Raw genomic sequence first — 10,986 nt, 5'->3', positions numbered from 1 at the left:
TCAAATTTAGGGTTCTGGGATTCTGTTTCTCTCTTGGTCTGAATCCTCGACTTCCTTACCAGAATACCCCAATCAGTGTGGATTGGCAACATCACCACCTCCTCCTTGACCAACAACAAAGGAATGCCTCAAGGTTCTGTACTCGATTCCCTCTGTACTTACAATTGCATCATCAAGTTTGGCTCCAAAGCAATAAACCAAGGCCACAGCTAGCCAGAATATAGGGTGGAGTCCAAGAATATGCTTGTGTGGTGACAGAACAACCATCTTATGCATAACATTTGCAAGAACAAAAAGCTAATTGTGGACTTTAAAAAGAGGAAGCTGAGGGGCAATGCGACTGTCTTCATTGGTAGGATGACAATTGACAAGGTTAATAGCTTTCGGTTCCTGGCACTACATATCAGAGGACTTGCCAGCTTATCAAAACTATCAAGCCCTCTGAGTTCAAGAACAGTTATTACCAGTGATCTGTCCGCACTATTGAAACAGCACTTTCTTTTTGCAGTACTGCAAACATGAATATTTATCTGTTTATATTCATTATCATTTTTCTCATGGAACATTGTGTTCATTTAAACTTATTGTTTGTCAGTTTGTTTTACTTACATGTGTAGCTGCAGAAAGAATAAACTTCAAACATTATAGCAAAATAATGCATTTTTCAAGCAGAGCTTGCAGCTCTAGTTGGAGTTTGGTAATCCAGGTTGATAAATTAACTGAACATTAAACATTTCCAGTTCACAAAAAAACAAATTTACTGGAAATGTTTAATGTTTACTTAATTTAATTTTAATCGAATATTTCAATGTTTTACTTGTTCCCTGAATTAAGGTGAACTCATCTTCTTGTGACAGTGTGTTGCAGATTAGATTCTCTCACCTTACTCGTGCTTGCTAGTGGAAGATCTGTCGGATGAGTCTCTTGGTGTTAGTCACATCCTTCTTATACCTGGCCTCTTCTGTTAGAACTTCAGGCAACGTCTTGACTGTTGAAGGTCGTGTAAGCACAGGGTCTCCAACCACTAGATGGAGGCAGTTAAGGAGGGTATTAGCCACAAAGTTCCCCATGGTCAAATGCAGGAAAATCTTCTTTCCAGAATTTGATTGGTTTTCTTTCTGGGTGGACAGGATTATGTTATAATTTCCACTTTGTGAGAAATTAAGTTGTGAATTTGTGACCCAAGGACATCTCCACCAAGTTTAAGAACTTCACCAGGGATATCATACAAACTGCCAGAAGAACTTCATGAAGTCTTGATGATGGATTCTGTCCTGAAACACGAACCATAATTTTTCTCTCACTGATGATGCTCAATCCAGCAGATTGATTTTTGCTCCAGATTCCAGCATCTCCATTCTCATGTGTAGGTGCTGGAAGAGCTCAACAGTTGAGGAGCATTCAGTCCAGACCTTGCAGCAGAACTGGGCCAGATGTAGTCAGGAAGTGACTGGACATGGGGAGACCAAAGAGCTTTGAGGTAGGAGTAGATAGGATCAGTAGGGCAAAGCAGGTGGAAACAATGGAGATACCAGGGAAGTTCTTGTTGTGAATCTTGGGTAGGTCGTAGAAATGGACAGTAGGGGGCTGGGTTGATGTCAGTGGAGGGGTGATATCCTGAAGTGATGAGTTCATTGATGGTATGGGTGATGATCGCTGGTGATTCATTGTTCATGAGTATGTCTGAGGTGTGGTTGTTCAGGAGTGACCTGCTTGGAATAAAGCTATGCAATTTCCATACAAAAAGATAAAAAGGTATATTGCAGCAGGAATTATGCCATTTATATGCATTTAACCATATAACCATTTACGGAGTGGAAACAGGCTATGTTGATACAATTTATGCCAGATACAAAACATAATTCAAGATTTTAAAAAAATCAACAACTCAAATGTTTGGAGTGACGAGTAATGACATTATAATTATGTTTCTACATTTCACTTGGGTGAGGGGACTCATTTACTACAGCATAGTTCTGAAATAAACAGTTGAATGTGATCATATTTATCTGGTCATTCACACAGTGCTGTGTGACTGATTATTTTGCTGCATCTCTTTACACGACAGCAGCAAATACAATCCCAAAGTATTTCATTAGCTGCAGAGTTTTTTGGGAAATGCCTGGAGTTGCAATAAAAGTAATGTAAATGCATGCTTTCCCATTTGGTTGCTTGCAGCCTACTCTCAAAGTTGTTCTGTGACCTCTGGATTGTGGATCCCTCTGCTGTTTGTGGCAGTGAGGGAGACTTGACAATTCACGGCTGGGCAAATAGGCAAGTGAGATGGTGGGATGGGGATGGCTGAGGCTATCTTTCATTACAAACACCTCACTCTAACTGTATTACTATTTGTTCAGCCACACTCTAGAAATTTTGGGCTTCTCTTTCCTTTTCACTGCATTTGGACATTGAAATGGAGTGACATCGAAGAAAATAAATTTTAGATTTTTTAAATAATTTATGAACATTAACTTTCATTTAAATTCCTAAAATTAACAATTTGAGTGTAAACATATGAAGTAAAAAAGCCACAACCTTCTTTTAAAATTAACACATTTAGATTTCTTTAAAAATATAATTCTCAGTATTCTTCCTGTTTCCAAAGATTAATATTGAAAGCAGGGAGAAAAATCCAGAACAGAAATTATGTTTTTCAAAGCCTTCAACTTTTGTGTTGATACCAATTTAAAAAAAAACTTAAATACACAGTGCGCAATTCTGTTTATAACTCAAGAACACATCAACACTGATCTGATCTGCTTGAACTCACTCATACCATAAAAGAAAAGTTGTCCTCTAGTTATAAATGATCACGATGGCTGAACACTCTAAAGATGGAGTGCACACAGTACACTCTAACTTACACAGCTTAATGCTAACTAGGCTATCAAAATGAATTTCTCCCTTTTTCATGCCCACTGACCTATGGCTAATGAGATTTGCTTTTCGATTATTGAAGAACACAAATTAACTAATCAATGAAAAATGGCCACAGATTATTGTAATAATGTGGCACAGCTGCCATGGCTGATTTAATAGTGAAATCAATTTCATATGCTCAGGATGATTCTGTCGATGTTGTTGGCTGGGATCTTGGCATCTGCGTCCTCTCCACAGACCCTGAAAGCGACGTGGGAGTTGTATGGAATAACAACTGTGCTAGAGACAGCCCTCCATAACCAGCCGTGACCCCCTCGCTTGTACATCTTGACAGTCACCTTGAGAAGAGAGCAAAAGACTCATAGTTATATAGTTTAGGCAACAGCTTGGGGGCAGGGGGCAGCTAGGGATTGACCATGGACAGCATTAGACTTTTCTGTAGCCTCCCCTTTCACCTGAAAGGGCAATGGGCCAAAGCAGAGGTCGGCAAGCTGTGAAAGTGATGCTTGTTTTCAATGTGAAACTTAGCAAGTATCAATTTCCTTGGGTCAAAGAGCTCCTAGGCCGAGTTTGCCAGAGAAACTTTATATTTGTAGGGATGAATTTTTCGCTGCTCTAGAAATAAATAGTCATTTCTACAACAATGGCTCTGTCGGCAGCTGGGTCCTTTGTGCCGTGAGTTATGTTATTGACAAACTAGCAGAAAATTAAATGTTCCCCAAAGAACTTCCAGATGTGTTTTTTACTAATGACTTCATTACAAGGAACATTAAAAGAGAGAGTAAATGGAACACTAAAATTCAAATTACAACAAAACCTCATCTCGTAGCTTTGAGAGTTCCTTTTAGGGCCTACAATTATAATAAATTTTAATCATTTATTTGTGGTATGATGATGTCAAAAATTAATAATACAGTTAACTGGTTGCTCAAAATGTTATCAAAACTGTTCAAAGAGTCACTAGGAAACAAAACAGAACCATTTTGTAAAGAAAAAGATGTGTCATACATCACACTACATGGCAAAAGAATTACATCTTTTTGCTATTTCACGAATTACACAATGTGGAGATAGATAATTTTTAAAATGCTCTCCATTTAACAACTTAGGTAAGGAATAATTTTGAGTTGTAGAAATAAATATTCTTCTCAGTATTTAAAGATATACTGGAAAGACAGGCAGAGTAGAACAATGCATTGAAACACAGGGCTTCCAAATGGAAACTTCCTTTTCTTTTCCTGTACTGTCATAATAGGGAGATTACTTTGTGTTCCTTTAGAAAGAAGAAAAAGCAATAAGCCTCTCTTGCACACAAACCTGAAAGGAACTCTAAGAGACTTGCTTATAAGTCTGGATATTTTATGATAATGGTTGCTATGAGAATGGCTGCATTCTGAGAAAGCAAGTTAATAAAGTGGGCACTTAAACAGCATTACAGCATGCCAAGGAATTTGTGCCTGGTTGAATTCACTAAATGTGTTGTACAGTAGTAACAGCTCTCTTCTGCCTCCAATATTTTGTTTGACAATGGCAATCAGAAATGAATTTCTATGCGCATGTCTCTTGTGCATGCAAAAAGTCCAATAAAATTTTCAAACACATTTTCAGAAAGTCATGAGATATTGGATCCATGGAACTTTGGCTGAGTAGATAAAAAAATTGGCTTGCAGGTAGAAAGCAGAGAATAGTAGTGGAAGGAAAGTAATGCCTGGAGGTCAGTGGCTAGTGGAGTACCACAAGGATCTGTCTTGGGACCCCTGCTCTTTGTGATTTTTATAAATGACCTGGATGACTCCTCCTTCTCCAACCTCACACTACCCCCCTTCTCCCTTCTCCCCCTACCCTCCAACCACTAATCGTCTTTCTCCCCTCTTCCTCGGGCTACCCCTCCTATCTTCTCTCCACCCCCCTTTCTCCCTCCCCCATCCTATCCCCACATTCTTCTCTATCCCCCTCCACCCCCCCAACCCTTCTCCCCCTGCCAATCCCTCCAACATTCCTCCCCCATCCATGGGTACCCACAAGGGTCCCAGCTATGCTTGCCTGTTTGTGGAGCAAAACATGCTACAAGCCTACACAGGCAAGACCACCCAACTCTTCCTCCAGTACATCGACAACTACATCAGGGCGGCCTCATGCCCCCACGATGAGCTCGTCAATTTCATCAATTTCACGGCCAATTTTCACCCTGACCTCAAACTCATCTGGTCCATCTCTGATAACACTCTGCCTTTTCTGGATCTCACTGTTTCCATCTCAGGAGACAGACTCACCACTGACATTTAATACAAACCCTCTAACTCCTACAATTATCTGGACACCCTGTCCCCTGCAAGGACTCCATCCACTTCTCTCAATTTCTCCGTCTCTGCCGCATCTTCTCCCAAGATGAGGTCTTCCAGTCCAGAACCTCTGAAATATCTGCCTTCTTCCACAAACGTGGCTTCCCCTCCACCGCTATTAACTCAGCCCTCACCTGCATCTCCTCCATTCCCTGCTCATCTGCCATAGCCCCCCCCCACCCCTAGAAACAATAAACACAGAATCCCCCTTGTCCTCACCTATCACCCCACAAGGCAACACTTCACCTGTATCCCCAAAGAACTCATTTACTGCATCTGGTGCACCCTCTGTGGCCTTCTCTACATTGGAGAGACCAGTCACAGATTAGGAGATCGCTTCGCCCAGCACCCCCTCTCCATCTGCAACAAAAGCGACCTCCCTGTAGCTAACCATTTCAATTCTGAGTCACATTCTCAAGCTCACATGTTTGTCCATGGCCTTTCACACTACCTACCCCGACCACCCGCAGATTGGAGGAACCACACCTCATTTTTCATCTGGGCATCCTCCAAACCCAGGGCATGAACATTGAGTTCACTGCATTCCATTAATCAGCTTGACTTCCCCCCCCCCCCCCCCACCTCCTTTCTTCTTCCAGTTCTTTCTTCCTTTCTCTCTCCACCTAACCTAGACTCCTCGCCGCTCCCCCCCCCCCCCCGCGGTGTCTTCCCCCCTCCACCTATCATTTCCCACCCTCACCACACCCCCTCCCTTTTTCCCTTTTGTTTGGACATCTCTCATGTTCCCCCACACCTTGATAAAGGGCTCAAGCCCGAAACATGGGTGAAGTATCTTTACCTTTGCTACATAAAGGCCCTGTTTGACCTGCTGAATTTCTCCAGCATTAGTGTGTTTTTTTCAGAAGGATTGGGTCAGTAAGTTTGCAGATAATACAAAGGTTGGAGGAGTTGTGGATGGAGCTTAAGGTATGAACGGAGGGACCTTGGGGTCCAAATCCATGCATCCCTCAAGGTCATCACACAGGTTGATAAGATAGTTAAAGAGGCCTATGGGATGTTGGGCTTCATTAACAGGGGGATTGAGTTCAGGAGTAGAGAGGTCATGTTGCAACTCTACAAATCTCTGGTGAGACCACGCTTGTATTGTGTTCATTTCTGGTCATCTCATTATAGGAAGAATGTGGAAGCTATGGAAAAAGTGCAGAGGAGATTTACCAGGATGTTACCAGGATTGGAAAATAAGTTTTAAGAGGCAAGGTTACCAGAGCTGGGACTTTTCTCTTTGGAGCATTGAAGGATGAGGAGACTTCATAGAGGTCTATAAAATTATGAGAGGAATAGATAGGATGGACAGCCAGTGCCTGTTTCCCAGGGCAAGAATAGCAAACACCAGAGGACATGTGTACAAAGTGAAGGGAGGGAATTTTAGGGGAGCATCAGGGGTAAGTTTTTTTTTTTACACAGAGTTGTGGGTGCCTGAAATGCCTTATCAGGGATGGTGGTAGAGGCTGAAACAGTAAGGGCATTTAAGAGTCTCTTAGGGTGGAAAAAAAATATAAAGGGTTATGGGATAGGGATGGTTTAGTACTTTTTTTTAAGGAATATATGGATCGTCATAACATTGAGTGCCAAAGGGCCTGTACTATGCTGTAGTATTCTATGTTCTACCCCTGGCTCAGAATATTCATGTACACTACCTACTGAAATTGTGGATGTTGTTCACCAGTATAATGTATGCAGTGTCATCTAATTTCTACGCCAATGAACCATTGCAATGGTTCGAGTTCACTACTTGTGTGAAAAAATAGAACAAAAATCAGTTTAATTAAATAACTTTGTTTTTAATAATTATAAGAGGCATGCTCCAATAGGCAATGAATGGATGCCTTGAATGCATGCAATGAGAATTATATTACCCCTAATAATTCTGTGAAGAAATTGTATATGGAATATCTGGGCTTAGAAATAGTGTTGCAAAATAACCAGAAATTATGAGTATCATGTTTCACCTTGCGCACACATATTGCTGAAAGTTAAAAGGTTATAGGATAAAAGTGTTTTTCTCGAGCATAGCTGAAGAAGAGGGAGAAAGGTGATTTGAGTGTGGTGGGGGATAGTATTTTTTAAATTCTAATCTCTCTTTCAGTATGTTAAATGTATACTGTTTTGGAAATCTTTTCAACTTTCTCCAACTGTTCATGGCTGTAAGAAATGATGATTATTCAAATGCAGTAAAGTGCCAGTTATCCAGAATTTGAGCAGCCAACAGACTCAAGCAACCGGCAAAATTTGGGGGGGGGGGGGAATAAATAAATAAATAATAGGAAAGCTTAAAATTGGCACACCTCATCGCTAGTTTGCCAATCAAGCAACGTGCAATCTCAAGCAACTGGAAAATTCACTTATCTGGCATCTACCAATCATGATAGGTGCTGGATACCAAATTTTGCTGTACATCAAATTGCCCTGACCAGCTAATTTTCCAAATAGTATTAAATTTGATCTTGTTTGGGATCATTTCATGTAGCAGAAAAAATATCAATTTAGTCATTAGGTTTCATATTAGAAAATTTAGAAAATCAGATTTTATTGCCGTGAACATGTCATGAAATTTGTTGATATGTGGCTGTGTTACATTGTAAATATAAAGTACTTACTAAGTAAATAAAAATAGTATAAGAAAATGAAAAAGTTAATGGCAATCCTGTGGTTCATTGATCATTCAGTATCTGATGGCGGAGGGGAAGAAGCTGTCCTCGTGCTGCTGAGTGTTCATCTTCAGGCGTCTGTCCCTTTCTCCCGATGGTAGCAGAGAAGAGGGCATGGCCTGGGTGGTGGGGGTCCTTGGGGATAGAAGTTGCTTTCTTAAGGCATCTCCAATTATGGATTTCCTTGATGTAGTGAAGACTGATGCCCGTGATGTCGCAGGGCGTTAACAACTCTCTATAGAGATTTTTCTTGTCCTGAGCATTAGCACCTCTAATTAGCATTAGAACCAGACAGTGATGCAAGCAGTCTGAATGCTCTCCACAGTACACCTGTAGAAGTTTTTGAGAGTTTTCAGTGACATACTGAACTTCTCAAACTCTTTATAAAGAATAGCTGCTGGCAAGCCTTCATGTTTGCATCAATATGGAGGCTGCAGGACAGATCCTCTAAAGTGTTGACACCCAGGAATTTGAAGTTCTTGACCGTCTCCGCTCCTGACCCCTCGATGAGGCTGGTTTGTGTTCTCCTGATTTTCTTCTGAAGTCCACAATCATCTTCTTGGTTTTGCTAACGTTGAGTGCTAGGTGATGTCTGTGGTGCCATCAGCAAACTGTCGACAGTATTTGAATTGTGCCTCATCACACAGTCATGGGTGTAGAGTGAGTAGAGCACTGGGCGTATCATTGAGGTGCACTTGTGTTCATCGTCAGGAAGGAGAGATTGTTTCCAATTTGTGGTCTTCTGACGAGAAAGTCAAGGATCCAGTTGCAGTGAGGGGTGCAGGGGTCCAGGGTTTAGAGCTTGTGACCAGCACTGAGGGAATAATGGTGTTGAAGGTTGAGCTGTAGTCGATGAAGAGCAGCCATGAGTTTCAAGGTGACCTAGAGCGGAGCGGAGAGCCAGTGATATTGCGTCTGCTTTGGAGCGATTGTGACAGTAGGTGAATTGCAGTGGGCCCAGTCCTTTACTTAGGTACATGTTATTTCTGATCATGACGAACCTCTTAAAGCATTGCATCACAGTAAATGTGAGTGCTACTGGGCAATAATCATTGAGGCAGCTCACTCTGCTCTTCTTCAACTCCAGGATGATTGATTCCTTTTTGAAGCAGGTGGGAATCTCTGACTGCAGCAGTGGGAGATTGAAAATATCTGTAAACACCCCAGCTCGTTGGTTTGCATAGATTTTTAGTACCTTACCTTATATATTTAATAGCCTTATATCTTGTGAACATTTGTAAACCCATGCAGCAGAATAGGTTTCCCCTTCTTAGAGCTTAAACACCTGGGTACAATTCTTAAACAGAATAATGCCTGAGTACATGATACCTTCTTGTATAGAAAATATGCTCTGAAATAGCAGTAAATCAGATTTAGGAATGCAGATTTTTGAGCATTCAAATCAAGGCAACGACGTATGCATTACAGACTGATAGACACTGACAGTACGCTAATGATCGCAATAAGAATGAAATCCATCCACTTTTGTAGGCATAAGCAGGTTGCAAATCATAAATTGCATGGCAAGACTTAAGTAGAAATTTACATTTCCCATGATTTGAGAGCATAAACCCTATTAACATTAGTGAGATCCAGAGAAAATGGCAATGTTGAAAGTGTGATTCTGAATATTTTTGGATATTAAATTCAAAACTAGAATTCAAAGAAGAGCAAGAAGATCAAAGTCAACAGTTCTCCCTAATTAAATGCCAGCAAGGAAAAGTTAGACGTGAGTCATTTTTATGTTATTAGTGGGACATTTCTTGTGTAGGATGGCTGCAATATCTGCCCATCTAACAGTTAACATACAGCAAAAGTACTTTGATAAATTATGATGACATAATTAGGCATACAATCAATGTAAGAATTTCTAATATCACGTTCATGATCTGCCAGCAATTCCTAATCTTCCAATGACCCTATGAAAAACAATTTTTACCAACTGGTAATTTCAACGTGAAATAGTTGATGATAACAATGTGTACCCAAAGAAAACTTATAAGGTTTTATGAAATTGCACAACTGACAGGAAAGCTATCATTTTTCTGTAGCTCCCATGCATATATAGAATTGTGGGGTACATACGTGGTTCGTCTAGCAGTTAGTACAACTCTATTCCAGTGCCAGCGAACCGGGTTTGTATCCAGCACTGTCTGTTCCAAGTTTGTAAGTTCTCCCCACGTCTGTGTGTTTTTTTTTATGGGGTGCTCTGGATTCCTCCCAACTTCCAAACACGTACAGGGGTTGTAGGTTAATTGGTTAGGTGGCATGGGCTCATGTGCCGAAAAGGCCTGTTACTGAGCTGTACGTCTTTAAAAAAAAATTAATGCAATAAACACTACAGCCCAGGAAAAGGCCATTTCACCCATGATGTCTGAGGCAGACACGATGCTAAAAACTTAAATTAAATGCCTACAAATTCAAGTTTATTTATCATCCGATTGTATAATCAAAACCCATTCTCTAGTCATCAGTGCAACACACTGCAAATACACATACAAATATAACACACATGCAGACATATGATACATATTCACAGTACAGGTGTTTACATACAAATACTAAAATAAGTAAATATCATTGTTTAATAAATTGCTGAGTCATGGAGGGTTTGTATGAGCAGTTGATCAGTCATTTAGCAGTCTTACTGCCTGTGGGAAAAAGCTGCAGTGAGTCTGGGGTTCTTGGTCTGATCCTCCTGAATCTGTTTCCTAATGGGGGTAGCTGAAAGATGCTGTGTACAGGGTAGGTCCTCTCGATTTTGCGAGCCATCTTTAGACGATGATCCTGGTAAATCCCATCGATTGGGCGGTGCGGGAGAGACAGACCCCAATGATCCTTTCTGCCACTTATAATCCCATGGATTGACTTCTGATCTGATGCTCTATAGCAACCGTACCAGATTGTGAAACAGCCAGGTAGGACGCTCCCAATACAGCTCCTGTAGCAAGTTGACTGGATGGTGGCCAGTAGCCTTGCTCGCCTCAGTCTTCTCAGGAAGTGTAATGTTGCCTTCCTGACAAATGTTTTGTGGCCAGGATAGATCACTTCTTAAGTGGACTCTAAGGAACTTAGTCCTCTCTGCTAACAAACTA

General features: G+C 41.0%; 1 protein-coding gene across 5 annotated transcripts in view; it reads right to left on the bottom strand.

Annotated features, from left to right (window-relative positions):
- Positions 1-812: 812 nt before the first annotated feature.
- Positions 813-10,986, bottom strand: part of LOC138744139 (uncharacterized) — a 121,307-nt gene continuing 111,133 nt past the window's right edge. For 4 of the 5 annotated variants that reach the window (XM_069899764.1, XM_069899765.1, XM_069899768.1 and 1 more), the window contains exon 7: positions 1,055-3,218. In XM_069899764.1, the coding sequence (XP_069755865.1) occupies positions 3,051-3,218 (168 nt within the window). In that variant the 3' untranslated portion in view covers positions 1,055-3,050. Of the gene's footprint in view, positions 1,025-1,054; positions 3,219-10,986 lie in introns of those variants that run through there. The other variant, XM_069899771.1, reaches the window with a different exon arrangement.

The sequence above is a fragment of the Narcine bancroftii genome, chromosome 10, assembly GCF_036971445.1.
Source record: "Narcine bancroftii isolate sNarBan1 chromosome 10, sNarBan1.hap1, whole genome shotgun sequence".
Lineage (NCBI taxonomy): Eukaryota > Metazoa > Chordata > Chondrichthyes > Torpediniformes > Narcinidae > Narcine > Narcine bancroftii.
This window is presented reverse-complemented; position numbering and strand designations above follow the sequence as displayed.